This window comes from Ursus americanus, chromosome 21 (genome assembly GCF_024610735.1).
Source record: "Ursus americanus isolate L20-20 chromosome 21, mUrsAme1.1.p, whole genome shotgun sequence".
Taxonomy (NCBI): Eukaryota; Metazoa; Chordata; class Mammalia; order Carnivora; family Ursidae; genus Ursus; species Ursus americanus.
In genome coordinates this window covers 33959767-33981635 of record NC_142147.1, presented here as the reverse complement: position 1 = coordinate 33981635, position 21869 = coordinate 33959767, and the positions used below count along the sequence as shown (strand labels likewise).

The 21869-nt window shown below is 52.9% G+C and overlaps 1 protein-coding gene across 5 annotated transcripts in view; it reads right to left on the bottom strand.

The window, feature by feature from the left end:
• Positions 1-21869, bottom strand: part of PLCG2 (phospholipase C gamma 2) — a 141215-nt gene that overhangs the window by 74491 nt on the left and 44855 nt on the right. For all 5 annotated transcript variants that reach the window (XM_045796076.2, XM_087870639.1, XM_087870640.1 and 2 more), the window contains 5 exons: positions 13166-13309; positions 11017-11110; positions 10250-10297; positions 1596-1680; positions 97-180 (listed from right to left, as the gene is read on the bottom strand). In XM_045796076.2, the coding sequence (XP_045652032.2) occupies positions 97-180; positions 1596-1680; positions 10250-10297; positions 11017-11110; positions 13166-13309 (455 nt within the window). The remainder of the gene's footprint in view (positions 1-96; positions 181-1595; positions 1681-10249; positions 10298-11016; positions 11111-13165; positions 13310-21869) is intronic.

The following is a 21869-nucleotide window of genomic DNA, read 5'->3' as shown; positions in this document are numbered from 1 at the left end:
TCAACACTTCTTGTGGGTTTCTTAGGAATGTGCCGGACTTTGAAACACAGGGCAAACAAAAACATCATTTGATCATTTGCTCAAGAATTATCTTACCGACTTTTGTTGCTCAAACATAAGGTTTTTGTAGAACAGGTGGAACTGCTCGAAGCTGAGTTCATCTTTGTGCGCGCCGATTTCCTGTGAATTAGAAAAAAACAAGTGACCACGCGATCTCTGAAGCCCCTACTAGAAGGCTGCCACGCTGTTACCAGGCACAATGGCTGTCCCACAGCACTGGCTATGAGCAAACTCACCTTCCTCGGAACCCAAACTGTCCACAAGTTTCCTTATTTATCTGCCGGGAGAACATACCTCCCAGGGGCCCCACCGGGTGAGATCCTACCCTTGACCCCCACCACGGAAGAGACTCGGCCAGAATTCCAAGAGGAGTAACGCAGAACTCCTCCCTCTGGGGGCAGAAGACACTTCCAAATCCAGACCTCGCATGGGGTCATTCTAAAAGCATGGGAAAACCAAGCAAGGTTTTGGAGTTCGACCCGGCTCAACTCCAGTCAAGGCTCATCCCCTGAATTGCTTAATGGCTTTGGGTAATTTACCTGATCCATTGGGACCCTCAGTTTCTTCATCTGTAAAATGGGAAAACCACCACCACCCTCCTAGGACTTCCTCAGAACCAAACCAGTAACATCTACGTATCGCGAGCTCTGGAAAGCCTTGATAAAGAACAAGAATCCAACAATGTGACAGTCGATGGTAAACACTCCCCCTGTCTCAGTTTCTGCCTTCTTAGAATAATAGGAATGTTCCAGGGAGGTCAAAAGATGGCTTGATAGCCACAAAGTGGGTTAACTCTTCTGAGAGCTCACTGGTACAAAAATGAATGCACTTTCCTGGCTGAGGAAGCCTGTGACTGGGGCTGCCACTGGCAAGGCCACGTGACTCTTACAACTGGAGCTAAGGAGATAGAGTGTCACTGGGTTCCTTGACAAGAGTTGGGACCTCTCTGAGCACCAGTCTCTCTGGGCCCACACATCATCTTCATCCTCACCCCGTTCAGGAAGGCCCCCCTGCCCTACCCTACACCATCACTCTCGGAGTGACTTAACCTGCCACAGGTCTACCAACAGCTTAATTACACCAGACCATAACCAAACTACATGAAGGGTGCGGGAGGGCTGGGTGGGAAGTGGGGGCAAGGCCAGAGAAGAGCCAACTCGGACGACACGTTATGAGGACTTGGATACAGAATGCCACGCCCAACAACCTGCATAAGGAACCTTTCATAATATTTTCCAAAAGAAACACATTTGTTTGTACTACTTGAAGGAAAGTAGGCTGTGGGATGGTGAGGGAACGGAGAGGCTGGACTGGGTGAGAGCAAGTCAAGCGGCTCAGCAATCACGGTCTTTATGGAGGACGTCCTGGCCTGGGATTGCGAACGGGGTCCTACGACCTTCACGTGGTCCCTCTGTCTGGACTGGGACAGATGCATCTGGAGATGAGGGTTCTCCTGGGCAGCGTCTGACGGGCCTCAAGGGCAAAGTGACTCTAAGTTCCCAAAATCACCAGGCCAGCCAAGCTAGGAAACTTACCAGAAACTTATCTTTGAGGAACTTGGCACTGTTCACTTTGAAGTTGACCAGGGGTAAGATGGTCTTCAGCTCTCGGAGGCTGATGCTGCAAAAGAGGGAAACCCCAGATCTATCCACCTCGAGGGACTTCAACGGTAGAGGGTTTGGCTCTTCCCATCCGCCCTGCCCTCCGGAGCCCTCTGCAAGGGGGGCTGGGAACAAGAGGCAGGTCTGGAAGATAAGGCTGGTCTCCACCCTTCGGGGCTGGTCATGGACTCGGGTGGAGTAAGAGATTTACAGCGTGGGCAGAACATGGTGTCAGGAGACCAGATAACCTTTGCAGATATAAAATGTTCCAGTGGTTCAAACCAAGGGAGGGTCATTGGAGGCCAGAGGGGAAGGGGAGAGGAGTCAGCCTTATACGAACACCTAGTATGTGCCAGGCTAGCTCTGGGTGTCATCCAAGCAATAATGCTACCTAACCCCTCCCCACATCTGACCCCCTACACAGGAAGCATTACCCACCCTCAGGGTTCAGAACAGGCAATGGGGGAGGGGTCTGGGAGGGATACACTGCTCGAGGTCAGAGCTGGGTGACAGCAGAACCTGGGTTTGAATCAAATCCCAAAAGGGGGGCGCCTGGGTGGCGCAGTCGTTTAGTGTCTGCCTTCGGCTCAGGGCGTGATCCCGGCATTCTGGGATTGAGCCCCACATCAGGCTCCTCCGCTAGGAGCCTGCTTCTTCCTCTCCCACTCCCCCTGCTTATGTTCCCTCTCTCGCTGGCTGTCTCCCTCTGTCAAATAAATAAATAAAATCCTTAAAAAAAAAAAATCCCAAAAGGTATAGTCATGTGGACCACATCACAGAAATCACCATGTGTGCTTTTCACTTGGGCCAGGTGGCAAGTTCAGTTGCACAGTAAAGAAGGGGAGAGCACGTTCTGAGCAAAAGAAATACCCGTAATAGCACTCGTTAGCAAGAGTCGCAGCTAGAAGGTCACCAGCGCACACTCAATGCCAGGCATTGCTCCGGGGGACGGACGGACCCACAGACACATCCTCCCTCCATGCCCCAACGACCTCCTGAGGTGGGTACCATCACCACCTCCACGTTCCGGGTGAGGACACGGCCTCAGAGAGGTTCGGGGCTGGGAGATGGAGCAGGTGGACCCCAGGGCAGTCCACCTGTAACCAGCACACTCCCCCGCCTCTCCAGGAAGAGCACAAACAGTGCAGGGGTGTGGGGCTCGGGTGGGGGGTCAAGGGCACGGCATCCAGACCCCTGTGGCTGCAGAGCCGAGTGTCTGCTAGAGCGAGAGAGGGTGGTCTGGGGGTGCTGTTGGTGTGGTCAGAGACCACTGCTCTGTGTTCTGGAGACGTCAGCCTGGACAGGGCTGTGCATGGCCGAGGAAGGAAGCCTGCCCAGGATGTGGGCAGTTTCCCCGGTGCTGTCAGCTTGGCCTCTGTCGGTACATCCGGAAAGCAGCAGCTAAGTGGGACTCCCGGCCGTCCCAGTGTCCACACCTCCAGCCTTTCTACCTCTAGTCTCACAGCCTCCCGAACATCAGACACTTTCATCTGCAAGAGGCTTCCCTACCCCCACTACTACAGGGTCAGCACCAAGGGCTTTCCCAGAAACATTGAGAGCAACGATGTCAGGGGGGGCTGGCTGGGCAGAGAATCAAGCAGGCTGGCTGAGACCCCCTCTGTGACCCAGCCCCCAGGATGTCCAGGAAGAGCCTGGCCAGGACAGGATGAAGAGAGAGGTGCAGCAGGGGCTGGTGCCCCAAGACGGGGCCAGGAGAGGGTCTGGCCAACTGGCGGCCCTGCAGAGCTCATCCAGGACCAAGGAGGAAGTCGGAGTCCCCTCGGGAGCCCAGAACCTCCAGGCAGAAACAGGGTCAAGAAACCTCCCTACATCCAGGTACAGACACACCGCCCTTGGGACCCAGGGGAGCAAACATCAGATCTGGGGGCACGAGACTCTGAGCAAGGGGGCACCCGAAGCCACCTGCTCCAAAAGCCCCACTTTACAGCAGCGCAACAGAGCCCCCAGGTAAAGGTGGGGGCCACGGAGCTTCCTTGGGCTCCTATGCTGGGACCTTGCCACTCCACTCCCCCTCGGGGCCTGTGGCTGCTGCACTGCCTGACCCTTAGCCGGGCCGGGCACGGAGACTCCCCAGCTGCTGGCGGGGAGGAATCCAGCAGCCCCCAACCTCGCCCCTCTCCCCACTGGGGACTTGTCATCCTCAGATGAAGAGAGTGCCTCAGCAAGGTCACATCCAGCATCCCCAGCCCTCTTAGGACCGCAACGGAAGACAGCCTGGGAGGACGGCTCTGCAGTCCCATGGCTGTGACCACGGCTGCCTAATTCCTGCTGCTACGCACAGGTGTCCCTCCCCCACACCCTCCCCAGTGAGCTTCTTGCACACAAACGCCCATCTCAGATTCTGCTTCCTGTGGGCTCAGCCTGTGACCATGGGTTAGGAGCCAGGGCAATTCCTTCGGAGAGGGAAAGCAAGAAATTGTCCCGGCCACGAGCCACAAAGGGCCCCACCCCTTCCATGGCAGGCCTCAATCCTTCCACAATCGTGGCACCTTCCCTGTCGGCCTGGCACGGTCCCAGCTCCTAAGGCACCGCATGAGAGCAGCCTTCACCACACTGCCCCAGGAAACTTCCCTGCCACCAGAGGCTGGACCGACACCTCCACCACCCCTGGCTTTTTGGAGCAGTAAGGACAATCATAAGCCTTTGTCAGCGCTCATCATACGCCGGGCACCGTGTAAGTGCTTTCATGTACCCACGGAGACCTCACACCAACCCAGGGAGGCAGGACCAATCAGCTCACTCTTACAGACTAGAAAACTAAGGCACAGAGAAATTAACTAATTTACCCAAACTCACAACACCAGTAAGTGTTAAAGCAGAGATTCAAACCTCACCACTGCCCAAAAGAACTTTCTATGATGATGGAAATGTTCTATATCTGAGCTGACACGGTAGCCACTAGCCACATGTGGCTACTGAGCATTCGAAATGTGGCTAACGTGCCCCAGGAACTAAATTTTTAATTTTATTTAATTTTAATTAATTTAAATAGCCACCTGTAGCTAGGGGCCCCTGTATTGGACAGGGCAGCTCTAGAGGCTGGCTTCTCTAAGTAGAGTCCCTGGATCAGCAGCGCCAACATCCTCTGGGAATTTGCTAGAAATGCAAAATTTTTGAGCCCCAGGCTAGACCTAGTGAAGCCGAATCTCTCCTGGGGAGACTCCGCATACCTAAGGCCAAAGCCCCCCAGGCAGTCCCAATGTGCTGGGGCCACACTGACTGGCAAGATATGCCTACATGCATTCCTGCTGAAGGAGAGACCCGGACCCACATCCCTGCCTCCCACCTGCAACCCCTGCCCATTCTGCCTCCTGAAACCCAGCACGGTCTTCCCTCTGCCCCTGCCAGGCTGAAGGAAAAAGGTGGCCAACCTCCAGCGGATGCAAATTCCATGTTATATGCCCAGGGGCAAAAGGCAAAGAAACGTCCACAGGAGACAACGTGCTCCCAGCCTTTTGAGGCTCCTGCCCCACTGTGGGACGCAGCCCCTGTGAGCCTCCCACCAGGGAACACAATTCCAGGGACCCTCACAGAAGGTTTGGGTGGGGGGGTGCTTTCTCAAGGGATATTTTGATCACAGAAATGTTCACCTTTTGCACAACCTCAGAACCTAATTCCCGGATAAGAGACAACTAAACTCTAAAGGCTCAGAGATGGGGGTGAAATGACGGTTGCCTCTAAAAACCTAGCCAAGAGTTAGCTGTGTGTAGCATTGACACTTGGACTCAGTCTCCCCAGACCTGGAAATGTCGTAAGAAAAGCTTCCCAAGCTAGAATGTTCCATTTGCTCAATGTTATGTCTAGGAACGAAAGGGAGGGTTTTCTTTCATCCAACAAACACTAGGAAGACCAAGCCAGCCAGACCCCTGACCTCAAGGAGCCCCCGTCAATGTGAGCAGCAACAGGAAGGTTAAGACTCAAGGAAAGCAGAGCATGTCTGCCCAGTGGGGGGCCGTGGAGTCCTGGCACAAGGCCAAGCATCCTACAGTGACCCCGAAAATGCTTCTCGTGAGGGTCACGTCCTATGTTCACTTTGAACATGATTCGGTGATAACGCAAACGAACATAAGGAAAAACCGGACATAAATTAAATGACAAGCAAAAGACAGCTTTTCAAACCAAATATCACATTCCCATTGGTTGATTTCTAACGTGGGCACCGGCATCACTCTCCTGAGGAGCTGCAAGGGAGTGCAGACGTTCCTACAGTTTAACATGACGTGGAAACAGCGTAATCCTCTCCTCCGTCAGGGTGGCCGGGATGCAGCGATTTACTCCCCAAGAACGGGGCTGTGACTGTACAAAGGGGCAAGCTTCCCACTACCTCCTTGGCCAGGTGATCCAGGGTGACATCGCCACGGACAAGCCCCGCAGAGAACACGCAGCCCTCCATGGGACGACAGGAGGAAGCAGCCCTTCACCTCTGTGATGTTCTTCCCAAAGACCCACCACCTCAGCCTACCCATCACTCCAGCCTCTTCGTGACAAAAATGTCAGACCAACACGATCTAAGGGAGATTCTAGAAGATACCTGGATGCATTCCTCACACCCGTCAAGGTCGTCAGGAAAGACGGAGAAACTGTCCCAACCCAGAGACCAAGGAGCAGAACAACGCAGTGTTACGGGGGGTCGGGGGTTAGATCTGCGACCGGGAAGAGCGCTTCGGTGGGGAAATAGTGAGGTCTAAATCAAGTCCAGGGTTCAGTTCAGGGTCCTGTGCCAATGCTGGCTCCTCAGTCTCCAGAAACACGACACGGTAATGCACGAGGGGAGCAGGAGAGAAAGCCAGGCAGAGGGGTATTTGGGGATTCCCCGTATTATCTTCGCAAATTTCTCTAAATGTAAAGTTATCCCCAAACTTAGAGGTTAAAGAATGGGGGGGTGGAGATCCTATGTGTAATTAGATTTTAATGAAGTAAAATAAACAAGTAAAAAGCAAAGCTGACGGTGGAAATCTAGTGAACACCTGCAGCCGGGGTTAGGGGTGCTTACCGTTTAACATCACATTTATCCAGATTCTCTCTAGTTTTCAGAATTTATAAAATTTTCTATAATGAACACGAATTACTTTTATATTTTTTAAAAAATCCATGTGCATTTTTTCAAAAGGTAATGCTAAAGGAAAGCATAATGCAGAATAGAATGAATAAAAAAATAAAAGGTTATATAGTTCCTAGTCCAGAGTCGGCACTTGGAAGTTGATAAGGACTAAAATCGTAAGGTGAAATTTTAAAATGGGCAAAGGAGGACCTGAACATTTTTCCAGAGAAGACAAATGGTAAAAAGCACGTGAAAAAATGCTCAACATTCCTAGCAATGAGGAAGATGCAAAACAAAACTAAAATGAGCTACGACTTCACACCCATTAAGGCAACTATTATTTGAAAGAAAGAGAGAAAGGGAGGGAGGGAGGAAAGAAGGCAGGCAGGCAGGCAGGGGCACACAAGCACTGGCAGGCAAGTGGGAAGGACGGAGCCCTGACGCACGGCTGCTGGGACTGGAAAGCGGCTGGCGCTGCGTCTGAGAGTGGAGCCGCCCTGCCACTGGATTCAGCAGGTCCACTTCTGGGTAACGTCCCCAAGAACTGAGAGCAGCAGACTGCACACCCGTGTTCACAGAACCACACTCACAACAGCCAGAAGGGGGAAGCCATCAAAGTGTCCATCAACAGATGGACGGATCGGCAACCCGTGGTCTCCACTACAGGGGAATATTACGAGCCTTGAAGAGGAGGGGGATTCTGACACCTGCTACAGGAACACAGATGAACAGCAACGACGCTGTCCTAAGTGAAACAAGCCAGTCACCCCAACACAGAGACGGCCTGACTCCACGCGTACAAGGTACCTAGCGCCATCACACTCCTGGGGATGGGACATAGGGCAGAGCTTCTCGGGGGTGGGGAAGGAGGAAATGGGGGGCACCGTTTATGGGGACAGGGTTTCAACTGTGGGGCATGAAGAGTGCTCTGAAGAGGATGGCGGCGATGAACACACGACAGTATGAACGCACGTAATCTCACGGAGGCGTACCTTCAGATGGTAGGCTTTGTGCTGTGTCGATGTGATCAAACGATCAAACCAATTAAGCAGTTCTCACTTACAGGCCGTGGGGGGTAGGCGGTGGGAGGGAAGGTTTCTGCCTTTTAGCGGCTTTCCCGAGTACAGGTTATAAAAGAAGAAAAGCAGCATCAAGTCATGATAGGTAAGTCTCCCACCCTGGAGCCACGCCTGGCAAGCCGGCTGCTGCAGACAAACCCCGTAAATCAGCTTGGCCTCACTGTCCTCATGAAATAGATGCAAGGGTACTGAGCTCCCAGGTCTGCGAGCATTCCAGAAGCCTGCCCCAACTCCAGGGGCACGCAGCGTGCTCGGCACGCTGGCCGCTGCACGGCGACCTCTCAGCAAGGGGCAGAGGGTAGCAGCCGGCTCCGCAGTGAGACCAGGCGTGCCGGCCAAGGAAAGCACTGGGAGCCGGCGCCGCCCGCGCTGGGCCAGCTTCGAGCCCGCCGCCCGCTTCCGGAGTCTTTCCTTGGCTTCTGCCACTCCTTTGTTTTCCTTCGGGAAATGCCACCCGTCGTGGGCGACAGGAAGGGAGGGGAAACTGGCAGAGCAGAAGTCAGTTGCTCTTTCATTGGTACCTTGGTCAGAGTTCCTTTTGAAAAACTCCCTCCCGGCCTCCCAGAACCACAGGAAAGGTGGGATTTTCCACATGTTGACAGAGCCGCGGGGCTCTGCCCGCTGGGAGGAAGGTCGGGGAGAGCGAACGGGAAGCAAGGAATGGGGACATCAAGTCCAGAAACAGACTTCCTCTCTGCTGAAGGTTCTGGACCGGCCAACAGAAAGATGGGTCTCTATGGAGGAGATGCAGGAATCCATTCTGAGCAAGACAGTCAGGGGGAGGCTGCCTTGACAAGACGGAGAGGCTGACTTCCAAACCAAATCAACCACCTTGTACCACCCGTGCATGGAGAGAGGGCCGAAGAGGGCTCCATCTGTCATCCCCGTGCCAACCTCAACAATGAATCACCCCTAAGCCATACAGAAAGGAAACACCAAGGAGGCCCCACCTTGGAGGCTGAAAGAGACCAGTGTGAACAAAACCCTCCAACGTGGGGACCTCCCCAGACCCACTTCCGTAACCCTGGAGCGCAGCCCGGTGGGGGACCACACGGTGAATGCTGGGCAGGTGGAGGAGGGAGGGAGGGCGGGGGGACAAGGGAACACAGAGTACACTTCCGGACGACCTAACAACGTTACTGAACGTTGCACCACTGGTGGGGGCTGCTTCTCCATCACCCCATCGGGCGGCGTACGTGGGAGAAGGCACGGCGGCACACGCCCGAACTCTGAGATAGCAGCTGATGCAGGATGCTGGCCTGACACCCATCAGGGATGGAAAGGGACACCAGGGGAGAGCTGGAGAGGTTAGCTGGGACCTCACACACCATGCTGACAGATCTTAACAGGTAATGGAAGGAAGGAAAATCATTCAAAAATTTTTAAGAAGGTCTTATGCGAGGCTAAAATGATACCATAATTTCAAGCGCTGGGCACGAGCACTGTGCATGGCATGCTGAGTGCTCGATAAATGGGAGGTTTCATCATTACGTTATTAATAATAACTGAATCATAACCTAAAAAAAGTGGACGAGACAATGTTCAACCTCACTCATAAATAAATGTAAATTTAAGCAAATATCTGCTGTTACCTTTCACCCATCAGATCACCAGAAGTCTGGTGATACAGGGCGTAGGGAAAGGCGTGCCCTCTTGCACCACGGGGAGAAATACAAATGGGCACGACCTCTCTCAGAACGTTACACCCGCAACCACTTCGCTGCTGGGATCCCTCTTCCAGGACTCGATCCTGTTTGTCTCCTCCTCACACACACTTACAAACAGGGAGAACCCAAGGTTTCCAAGCAGCAGTATTCAGGATACTAACGGACTGGCAACAACTCTACCTCCATCAAAAGGAAATGATTTCTCCTAAGGAAATTACGCCGCCACGTCCAAGGTCAAACCATGTTTGTTACCAAAACGTCTGGCACAGAGCAGTGCGTGTGCTGACAGGGAACCACTCCGAGATGCACCATCCGGGGAACACGTACACTGAATTACATGTTATCACATCGATCGTTTCCCCCGGCTCACGTCTGGCAGTCCGTCTAACTGTCCCAAGTCAACCTGTGTTCCTTCTCTATGGTCAACCTCTCTCCTGCCACGAAGTAAGGCAGGCATGTGGCAATCTCGTGTCTCCCCAGGACACAGAAGGTGCTCGAATGTGAGGGCTTCAAGGATGAGGTCCACGCGACCCACAGCAGAGCAGCTGTCTCTGCAAATGGACTTGAACATCCACGAAGTGAGGCCCAGTCAGGTGGAGGTTCTGTCACCATCAGCCCCCAGCACTTGGGACGGCGTCCGGCACCTGGCCGGTCCAGCCAGACCGCATGAGGGCCTTTCCACACCACAAAACAGGCTCCGACTACCGCGGAAGATTCAAGAAAGAACATCAGAGGCCAATACGATCTGGAGAAAACCAGAGAAATATGAACGAATCTTACCTGTTTCTTCTGGTTTGATCCACTGAATAAATCTGCTTTCTCAGCCAACTGGGAAAAGAGTTGAGACAGACAGAGACAGACAGACAGACAGAGACAGTTAGTCAACAGCTCCCATCTCAGCCAGTTCTATGTAATGGGGACGGAGGATACTAGAAACAAGAGCTTTCCGACTTGCTAACTCAAGCAGCTTGGGAAGAAGCAGTTTTCTCCTGTGGTTGAGACGCCCTAGCTGAGCCAAGAGGCCCCCCCAGCTCGTAGAGGCGAGCACTCTTTAAACTGACAGTCCTCTCTGATGATGTTCATTATTCCCAAAAAAGCTGATGAGAAAAACGTGGGAATCAGAGGGTTTTAATCGAGGGGACAATCTTCCATGCACCAATCCCACGCGGACCTCCATGACACTGATCCTGAGCGGGTGGCAAATCCCGTACCTGTACTGGACTGTCCTTCGGTGAGTCAACCGAACCCCTTCTTAATCCTGTAAGAAGGAAGCCCTCGGTCCTCCCGTCAAACACCACCAATGCCTGTTTCTGTCTCAGTTTCGGCGCACTGCTCACCCCGCAGGCCAAGCACGGCCCAGCACCAAGAGAGGCTCTCTGGCGAGACGCGGGAGAGCCCACAGCCTCTACTGGGAACCTGATGCACGCAGGACCCTCCGTGAGCCTCCTAGATGAAACGCCCCATTTCCCCTTCCTTCGCTCACGCTGGCTAAAGGGAGGAGAATCAACGAATGTGGGAAGACAAGATAAAGAAGCAAGAGTCAATACCTCTCAATAATGGTGGGTGTGGAGGCGCTCATTGCTTCCTGGTGTAAGATTTTCAAGCCAGACAGCCACTTAGTCGCATCTTCTTTGGAGTCAGCTGGAGAGGTGAACACGAACGGCATGCTGTTACTGCCTGGGAAGACCTCTGCAGAGAGATCGGGGCCCTGCGCCATCCCGGCCCCATACGGACGACAGGCATGGGAGGCGCCAGTGCTGGTTTCCGGTTTTGCACAGGGGCACCAAGAAGGCATCTCCTTCACACCTTCATGGCTCTAAGACCTGCTTTTTGTCCAAGACGAAGCCACGTGCCCATGATGACCCGTCTACAGCAAGGGTAACAAGTGGGACAATTTTTTCCCCCAACAGTTTTAGCTTTTATCCCTATACTAGTGAATAAGGTAGAGGGTCTGGGATAATTCCCACCATGATCCTGAGCCACCCTCAGCATTTCCCGTTTCTCGTCAAGGCCAGGGAGAGGGGAGAGAGGCAGCACCAAGCAGTGGGTAAGAGCTTGGCATCACTGACAAGTCCCACTGCACCACTTCGGGGCTGTGTGACATTCACCTGGTTCCTTAACCTCTCTGTGCCTCATGTCAGTAAAATGGAGCTAGCAATGCAGACACCTCTTTGAGTTTTAACCATCTCCTAAGAACCAGGTACCTTGTTTATCTGGACAAGAGCATGCCAAGATTGCTGCTCCCCCTTTTCCCACGGGGAGGGGGAGAAAATTGAGCTCAGAAGTGTTAGGAGACCTGTCCCAGAACCCATAAGTGGGAAGCTGGGATCTGAATCCAGGTCTTGGCCATCTCTCCACCGGACCTGAATTCTAGAGCTCCAAAACAAAGACCCCAGAGCGGAACAGAGCTGGCATCCTGGACTCCAAGACTCGCTTGGGCTCTCATGGTGTCCCTTCCCGGAACCTCCAGGCCTCAGCCTGCAGCAGGGCCAAGTGGACACAATTCAGAAGTTCATGGGCACAGGCCCCTCTCTCCTGCCCCATCTCTGCACCAACCACACACCATCAGTCAGATGTGCACTCATCATGGCCCACAGCCAGCTTGCTGACTCCCTCCTTTAAGCCCTCACACATGGAACACCCTCTCCCTGGACCGGCCTCCCTCTTTCATCCCAACTCCCACTGATGCCTCAAAACCCAATTTCAAAGTCACCTCCTCTGCAAAGACTTCCCTGAGATTGGCCCTCTGTTCTCCTACAGAGCCACAGTCCGGTCTTATCACGGTGTACTGAGCCCCTGAAAGGCAGCGACTGGTCTCACTCAGCCCCAGTGGCATCGAGGACAGCCCAGCACAGAGTCCGTGCTCAAAGCTGCGTGCCGAGCAGTGAGAAAGCAAATCAACGAGAGCTATTGGGCCCTAATTTAAATATCCCTGACACTGCTCAATTTCATTGTCCCCCCCCCCCCACTTGGGGCTACTTATAACGGGGTTTATTTTCTCTCTCATCACTCCCAATTGCACATACAGTTCTAAGTCAGTGAATTCTAGGACTGGACCTGAAGGTGGTGACAAGTTTCCGCCCCTGAGTCAAGTGCCTGGGCTTTCCCACAGCTCATCCTCTGGCCTCGCAGAAGCCCCTTTGGCTTTTGAGTGAATTCATAGGGATGGTTGGAAATCTCACCTCCAGATCGTGTGTCTGTGTGAGTGCCTACGTGCATGCACACGTATGTATCCGCGTGTGGCAAGTGCACTGTGTGTACGTGTGTGAGCGTGCAAGCGTCTGTGTAGGGGTGTGTGTGTGTGTGCGCACACATATGTGTGAGATACAAGATTTCAGGGCAGTTTCTCCAGCTCAGTTGAATATACAGTACAGGCCAGGCTCCACTGGACGAAAACTATAACCTGCCTTCAGCTCTCCGCATGAGCCAAGCAGGCCCTTAACATAATGCGTACAACGTCCCAGTGAGGCCGGGTTACCATTGTTCCTGTTTCACAGCTGAGCAAACTGCAGCTCAGAGAGGTGGAGCAGCTTGCCCAAAGGCACACAGCCAAAAAGGGACAGGGTTAGAATTCAAAACCATGATGCCCCCAAACACACATGAGGGGCAGGCAGGTGTGAGCCTTCTGCTGCTACAGAACATCGTAGGGAGAAGCCAGGCACAGGCAGGGAGAGGAGCGCAGGAAGGGGCACTCACCTGCCAAGCTGAGCGTGCTGAGAACAAACTGGGTGCCGTACAGGACGGTAAAGCAGCAGTCTTCCTTCTGGCGGACAGCTTTGGCACGCTCAAAGTCCTTGGAGTTCTTCCCTGGGCGGATTTCCTTGATTTCCATGATATCCACTACAAGGCAATGAAGACGGGCCCATCAGAAGCCAGAGTTCACTCCACCCACGCACGCAGCCACAGGCCGGCCCTGCACACGCACCGCCCGGCGTCTTCACTCCCCGGCCCCTCAGCCCCGTCCAGACTGCAGGACTGCGTGCGAGTCAGTACAAAGCTTGCTGTTCTAAGCTATTAAGTACTGGGAGAGTGGTATAGAAACGGGAGAAAATCTATCCTTTCTACAGCCCCGCCTGCTGGAGGACTCCAACCCACTCTTAGCCAAACCGGGCCAGGATGGCCACCTGACCCAAGGGAGACCCCGGCCACCGCAGATGGCCGCCTGACCCAGGGACGACCCCTCCCCCTCCCCCACAGGATGGCCGCCTGATCCAGGGGTGACCTCCCCGTGCAACAGATGGCCGCCTGACCCAAGGGAGATCTCCCTCCCTGCCATAGGATGACCATGGACTGTCAAGAAGAATCAAGTTCGACCAGTACCTTCCTCCCCTTTGTCTGTCAAAACAGCACCTTTCCTGGAATGGACCCATGCTACGTGCTTCAGAGGAAGCTGATCTGCCTCCCCTCACCACCGACCACCACAAGTCGGGGGGCCCCAAGGGTCCTAGGAATGACCAAGGTGCCCCACCCTGGGGCAACGTGACTGGTTCAGGGACGAGCACAAGGCCCACCAGCATCCTCCTGGCACTTTTTTGGCCAGAGATATTTATAAAATTTCTCTTGCTGCTGCTGCCTGGTTGATAAAACAGGAGTGTGGGGGTAGCAGGGAGCATGCCGCCCGCCAGAGAGAAAGAAAAGATTGAGTTCAGATGTACTATCTGAACCCCTAGGTCCAGTTACACTGGAAGCCATTCCCGCCCGAGAAAACGCTACTTCCACGACACAACAAATTCTCTTTTTAGCTTTGGCTAGTGTGACCTGAGTTTCTATCACTTGCAACCCTGAGAGTCCTGGCATGTATATCTGAGTCCCTGCACTGAAGAGAGAAACAGGAAAAAAGGTGTCCCTGGAAATGGGAGGCGAGGGAGGGAGCTTGGACCTGGGGTGGTGGAAGCAGACAGGTGAAGGCATTTAGAGTCAGGGTTGAAACAGCAGGAAAGGTTCATGGCCCTTCACAGGTAGCAACAGGAGTGGGGGTGCAGTGAATGCAATTAGGAGGGAGAGGGATGGAATGAACTGGAAGCTCTCTACTTTCTTCCCATGGGTCTAGCCAGACCAAAAACAGCTTGGCAGACAGGAGACATGAAGGAATGTGAAAAAAGACTTTAAATGGGCACATCCGTTCTGCACCCTGTGTGTGGCAGTGTTTACACAATCCTACACACGAGAGAAAGCTCTGTACAGCTTAACACCAAACCAAACCTGAGTACACGTAAAAAATGGTGAAAACCAATTCAGGTCCGTAATTTATTTTATTTTTCAAAGATCTGAGAGAGAGAGAGAGAGAGAGAATGGGCACGGGAGCACGAATGGGGGGAGGTGTGAGTGCAATGGGAGAGGGAGAAGCAGACTCCCCACCAAGCAGGGAGCCCCACACAGGGTTTGATCCCAGGACTCCGAGATCATGACCTAAGCCGAAGGCAGACCCTCAACTGACTGAGCCACCCAAGTGCCCCTCAGGTCTGTATTTTAATCACACTGTACCAGTGTCAGCGTCCTGGGTTTGGTGACTGGGAAAGAAAGATGTTATCACTGGGGGAAGTCGGATGAACGGTACACAGAAATCCTGTACTATTTCTGCAACGTTCACCTGAGTCTAAAACTGTTGCAAATCAGAAAGTGTTAAAAACCACTTATCAACCGTGAGTGGGTCTTTTGTTTCGGGAGTGGGGGTGTCTCTAAACCCTGGTGGGGGAAGGTTGGGGGTGAGATCCCCATTCTTCACCCAACCCAGAAACCTGGAGTTGTTTCTCTTTACCCTCAAAAATAAACACCAAAACACAGACCCTTTGTGTGCACTGAAATTTACAGCCTTCTAGGAGGAAATTAGCATTGCTGATTTAACTGTTGAGGGCTCCTCTAAGAACATTAAGGGTGGTGAGGTTTGTTCTGGAATGTTACCCACCCAGCTCACTGGCAGTCAAGATGCTAGTAACTTGAAGCAAGTATTTTTTTTTTTCCTATCAAGCTTAGCAGTGATTATCTACTATCCTCGTGCCCCATACAATATCTGTAGGCGAGAATCTCTGAATTGGCCTACTGTTTTTCTCCCTACAGCAAACTTACAATAAAAATCTGACACATGTACATAAAGAAAACATTTCATATATTGTAACATTGTCTTCAGGCAATTACCAGTTCTACTTTCTAAATTACTCTTGACTCGGTCAACTTCTCTCCATTCCCACGGCCAATGCCAAAATCCAAATCACTGAATCTCCTGCTTGGCCTCCTGAAGTAGCCAGAAGTTACCCCGAGAGCCATTCTTATGAAACTTAAATCAGCTCATGTTGGGGCATCTGAGTGGCTCAGTCGGTTAAACGTCTGACTCTTGATTTCGGCTTGGGTCATGATCTCAGAGTCATGAGCTCGAGCCCTGCACCAGGCTCTGCCCTCAGCGGGGACCCTCTGCTTCCCTCTGTCCCTCTCCCCCCACCATGTGCATGCTCTAAAATAAATAAATCTTTAAAAAATAAAGAAGTAAATAAATAAATATGCTCATGGCCTTCCTGGGCTTCAAACCTTCTGACCGCACCCCAGTACTCTTAGGACTGAGAACCAAGGCCCAGTGTGGACCCCGCCAGCCCTACCTGGCCTGCACCCTCGGCCTCCGAGCTCCAGCCACGCAGTGAGCGGTCACCCCTGCCACAGAGCACCAGCACGTGCTGTTGCCTCGGATAGGAACGCTCTGGGCCTGGTTACCTCCGAGTTCCCCCTTCCAGTTTCAGCTCAACCACCACGGAACTCAGAGAAAACCCTCCAATTCCTGCTATCCTATGACCCAGCCCCTCTCCCCACAGCACTGAGCAGAGACCAGTGCCGGCAGGGGCGACTCGTGGGCTCGGAACCTTTTCCCTCGAAGGGGCTCCCTTCCTCAGCACCGTGTCCCGGCCCCTAGCACAGTGGCTGGTACACAGCGGAGTCCGACCAACAGTTGTTGAATGAGGAAGGGGGCAGAGCAACCAGGACAGAAGCCGGAGATGGACACAGAGATATGAACAAACACAGAGACCCCCAGACAGGACCAAGAGGGACAGAGACACCACACATGCCACCCAGGCGAGGAAGGAGAGAGACACAAACACGCACACATACCAAGTCAGAGAGGAAGAAGCGTGAGACATGGAAAGAGAACAAAAGAGAAACAGCCACGTTAGTGAGGCGAGGGGTCCCGCTTTCCCCTTCGGCGCCAGCAAGCACCCCTGCTTCGGAGCCAGGCCTGTCCCGGGAGAGGGCTGCAGACACCCCCGGCACCAGCAGGACCGGTCCCTCCATGACGTCATGCCGATCACACCCCCCTCCCTCCCCTACCCCCCAGGTAAGCGCAGCCTCACTCAAGATGCTCCTGGAGAGACTAGGCCTCCTGCAGGGGCTGCCCTTGCTCCCTGTCATCAGTTGATTGGACTTGTGCCATCTCACCCGAGCGACTTCTCAACACTGCCTGCCTTCTCCACGTCGCCCGTGAAATGATTCGTCCAGGTTATCTTTGTAACTGGCCCGTAAAGCTCCTCACGCGCGCATCTGTGTGTAGGGGTGCGTCCTCCTCTAAGCCGCGGGAGAACAGGGATCCTGTCTGTCCCACTCGCTCACAACTGGAGCCTCACCGCCTCCTGCACCAGAGCCTGGCTCCCAGCAGAACTCGGGTACCGTGAATGAATGACTTAGCTTCTTATTTGGGAGATGGTCCCAGGAACACTGGTAGAGGAATGAGGACGGGAGACTGGCAAGGAAAAGAGCTGAGGAAGAGGCTGCTAGGTCGTCAAGCTGGCCCTCCGTGGGCACCTGGAGCCGACCCCACGGGGGCTCTGGGAGTGCTCGCCCCACCACGGAATGAGGGAACTGGCTATTTATTCCCAAACCCCATGTGCTGTGGGTCGAGGGCTGTTTCTGGGGCCTGCCTCCCCCGGCCCTCAAGCAGAGGGTGGCAGCGTTCACACCAAGCTGGCCTCGATGTGCAGAAGTCGACGCTACAGCAGGCAGAATCCGCCCGAGGCGGCCTCTGCTACATCGGGGACTCGATACGGAAGTTTCCGTGCCACCCCCATGGGACACAGGGATCGGTATGTTGGAGGGGTCAAAGGTCCGGTATGTATTTCAGGCACAGTAGTGAAGGATGTGGTCACGTCTCAGTCACTGCAGAGAACAGCTTCTCTGGGCTCCCCCCACGGAGACAGGACAAGCTGTCACTGCCCCCGTGCGTTCTGTACCCCCAAAGGTATCCTGGCTCAGCAGGTGGTTCTGGGACTATAGATAACGTGCTGTGGTTTCAGAGAACAGCCATATCAAGATGTATGCACGTGCCATACAGTTCATGCATTTCAAGCGTACAATTCCATAGCTTCTAATACGTTTACAGACCTGTGCAAACCGCCACCGTCAATTTAAGACCGTCTTCATGACCACAAATAGACACCCATACCCTGTAGCCATCACTCCCCGTTCCCCTCCTGTCCCCACACCAGCCCCCCGCAACCACGAACCTACTTTCAGTCTCTACAGATCTGCCTTTTCTGGACACTTTATCTAAAGGGAATCACACAATATGTGGTCTTTTGTGTCGGGCTTCTCTCAGTTAGTATAAAATCAAGGTTCCTCCGTGTCTTAGCAGGGACTTCATTCGTCTCTATGGATGAGTAATACTCTGGTACAGATAGACCACACTTCAATTTTTTATCCAGTCTCCTGCTGATGGACATTTTTAGATTGTGTCCACCTTTCGGCTACTGGAAATAGTGAGGCCATGAACCCTCACATACAAGTTTCTGCTTGAACACCCGTTTTCAGTTCTCTCGGGTATCTCCCAGGAGTGGAGAGCACACTCCTGAGTCCATGCTCTCGGGGCTGCAGGCCTTGTAATTGTGAGGTGCCTCCATCATGCTGTGGGGCTTGTCTGGCCACCAGTGCAGACCAGGGAGGACACTCATGCACAGGTGGAAAGTCAGCTGTGGGTGGGCCTGTGGCTGGGGCCTCCATGGAAAAGGGGTGCTGGAGACACCACCAAGCTTTCTGCAGCTATTGCTACTACTTTCCAGGACTCCTGAGCAAGGAGGGCCCGGCTCCAGGGGAACCAGAGGGCTGCCTATCCAGCACCCCCTTGGTTACCCGGAGCCCCAAGAAAGCAGGAAGGAAATCCCTCGCCAGCAAGGGTGGTTTTCTATTTGGTAATCAGCAAAGCCTGACGGGCCTGTGGTTGACACGCACTTGATCTCGCATCACACAGGGGCACCTTCCTGAAGGATGATCCCATTGCCCATGGGGTGCAGAGCAGCAATGGGGGTCAGGCCTCCTGCACTCAACTAGGTCAATCCCAAATCATCTTTCTGGCCTGCAGCTGGAAATAAAATCCTAGTGCCGGGATTGCAAACTTGCCACCCAAGTCATGGGAAGTGTGTGTCTGGTGACCAATGATGGACTCTGGAAACTGCAGGCCTGGGCTCGAATCCCAGCTTCTCACAGGTGCTTCTGGGAGGAATTCACCTCTCTGGGCCTCCACTTCCTCATCTGAGCAGAAGGAGCAAGAAGAGTCTTCTCACACAGTGCTCTTCGAGGATTAAGGAGTGTGTGCATGAGTATTACAACAGTGCCTCGTAATTATGACTAATAAAGATGTAGTCGCTTGTAGGTGCTTGTTAGCTCTTATTTTTAAAATTATTAACGCAACTGAATAAAGCCAGACTCATATAAGGTGTAAGAAAAAAACCACAGTCTCTTCATTTATCGGTTGTGGAAACTAAAGACGCAGATCCATCCATATGTATTGATGTGGAAAAAAATCCACAACACCTTATGTAAAGAGGGTACTGTGTCTGCATGTGTATGCACGTGTGTTCACATGTACAAACGTGTGTACATACATATCGTGCACAGGGGTCTATCACTCAATTTCTAACTAAATATCCACTCTAACTTGCAAATATATATATATATTTTTTTTTACACAAAACATACTACTCCCATTACACCTGCTGTAGGACGTCCATGCACAGGCACCGATGAAAATATTGGGCGTATCAGTCTGCGACAGGAGAGGACCAAGTCCAGCACTCCTGATGCTGCAAATCACCGTGCATCCAACCCAGCGTCCTGCCCACCCCAGGAAGTCCTGCCTGAGTCCTAGCATTTACTCCTGCCAAGCAGACTACCAGAGTCCAATTTAGATAACGTCTCTAGTGTTTTTAACAGATTAGTTTACTGTCATTTCCATTAAGTTACAAAGTAAAGGACAGGGGGGAGAAAATAAAAATTCACAACCAACACTATATAGTCCCCTCTGTACGGTTTCCAAACATGCCCCGTATCAAGTTCATTAAAGCATCAAATAATTAGGTATTTGTGCTTTGTATTCATGCAAAACATATCTGATGGATTGGCCTCCAAGTGTTTAAGAGTATTAAGCAACACTGGGGTTGGCTTTTTTTCAGTTGGTAACGCATCACCATTTATATCCACGTAATAGGACATACTATACGGCTAGCCAAAAAAAAAAAAAAAATGCTCTCCCTCATGTTTCCAAATGCATTAGACTCGGCTAAAGAGGGATGCCTATGTTTGTACATTGTATACTTGTGTGTGCAAAAGCAGGAGACAAGGCAGGAAAAAAAGTGCACCAATTTGCTGACAATGAGGGTTACTGGTAGGAAGGATGACGAGCAAATGGTGGGCTTGATCTGCTTTGGTTAGAATTTTTCGCCAAAGGCACATAGTCATTAAGATGACCGACTTTATTTTCAAACTAGGCTCTGGTGACCAGAGCTCAGGCCATGCGCGCTCCTGCGGTGGGGCTCAGCAGCCGTGTTTCCTGCTTGAAGAAGTGAGATAACACAGCCACAGAAGTGAGGCCTCATCTCTGCACAAACTCGGCTTCCCAGCATCACCTCGGGCCTTCCCCAGGTCCGGACACCCTCCCGCTGCCCTCCCCACCCATCACCTGCAGACACACGCTTGGGGTTTCCAGCCTCCTCCCACTCCCCCGCCTGACTCCACCACCCCCTTTGCTGGCTGTCCCCATGACCCCATTCTTCAAACCCTGCTCCTTTTCTGGGCCACTCTCAAGCTGCCCCCTGCTCCTGGAACATCCTCCCACCTTCACACCAGGCACGCGGCCTTATCCCCTGCTTCCCACACTTGTGCTCAAGTGCTACCGTCTGCCAACAGGCTTCAAGCATCTTCAGGGAAGCTCCAGCCATAGTTTTTTAAACAATTTTATTTATTTATTTGACAGAGAGAGAGAGAGAGGGAGAGAGAGACAGCACGAACAGGGGGAGCAGCAGGCAGAGGGAGAGGCAGGCTTCCTGTTGAGCAGGGAGCCCGATGCAGGACTCGATCCCAGCACCCTGGGATCATGACCTGATCTGAAGTCAGACGCTCAACCAGCTGAGCTACCCAGGTGCCCCTCCAGCCATATTTAAGGGGAAAAGAAGAGCACTGAGCCTTGACACCTTCGCACACATATCCCCACCCCCCGTCCATGCGTCTGCCATTCAATCAGCCAGGCCGTTACCAAGTGTCGCGCTGAGGAAGTGCCAGGGAAGCACACAGACACGGTCCCCACCCTCAGAAGCTCGGAGAGGACAGACCCTCTCCAAACCAGCACATGAACACGTAAGCCTCCAACCACACTGAACACCTCAAAGGAGAGGAACAAAGTCTACACTGGGGCTTCTCCCCAGCAAGGGGAAGAGAGGCTTTTCTGAGGGTGTGCATCTTGGCAGAGCTCTGAAGGCTGGAGGTAACCCGGTGAGGGGGGCAGAAAGCCCTGCAGGGGTCCCGGAGCTGGGGCAAGTCGCCCCAACGGCGCCTGGGAGCTTGGGCAGACCATCTCCCTTCTCCGCTCTTTCCCCACCTGCACCGACCGTGACGGCAATCGCTCCCTCACTGAGCGGCTCTGCCAACGAAGTGAAATTACATGAACAGGAACCCCGTGGCCCCAGGAGGTCTCAGTCAAGGCTAACTTGGCTGCTGGGATGCACATTCTTGCACACCACCCTCCAACAACACCTTCCCCGACGCTGGCGGCTCCAGTTTGTCTCAGGGGTGCTGGGTCTCAGTGAAAGGCTCTGCTTTACAAAAGCAAGGGTGTTGGCCTGTTGCACATACGTGACGGCATCTAACCTGAAAGCTAGATGGGCAAGTGAGATGCACTGTAAAATACACAGTCTGAACACCGTCAGTGTGGGAGAGGAGAAAGAGCCCAACTTCAGAAGAACCTAGCAGACATGCGCTTAAAACCCAGCTTGGGATGGGCGTCTTTATTCTGGCTTAGCCACTACTTTGTCATCTGTAAAATGGGAATGAATATCCATCCCACAGGCAGACATACCTGGAAGAACTTGGTAAAATGTAAACTGTTTCATGAGCTTTAGATATTCAAGTCCTTTGAAAGCCTAGGGATTGGGGGGGG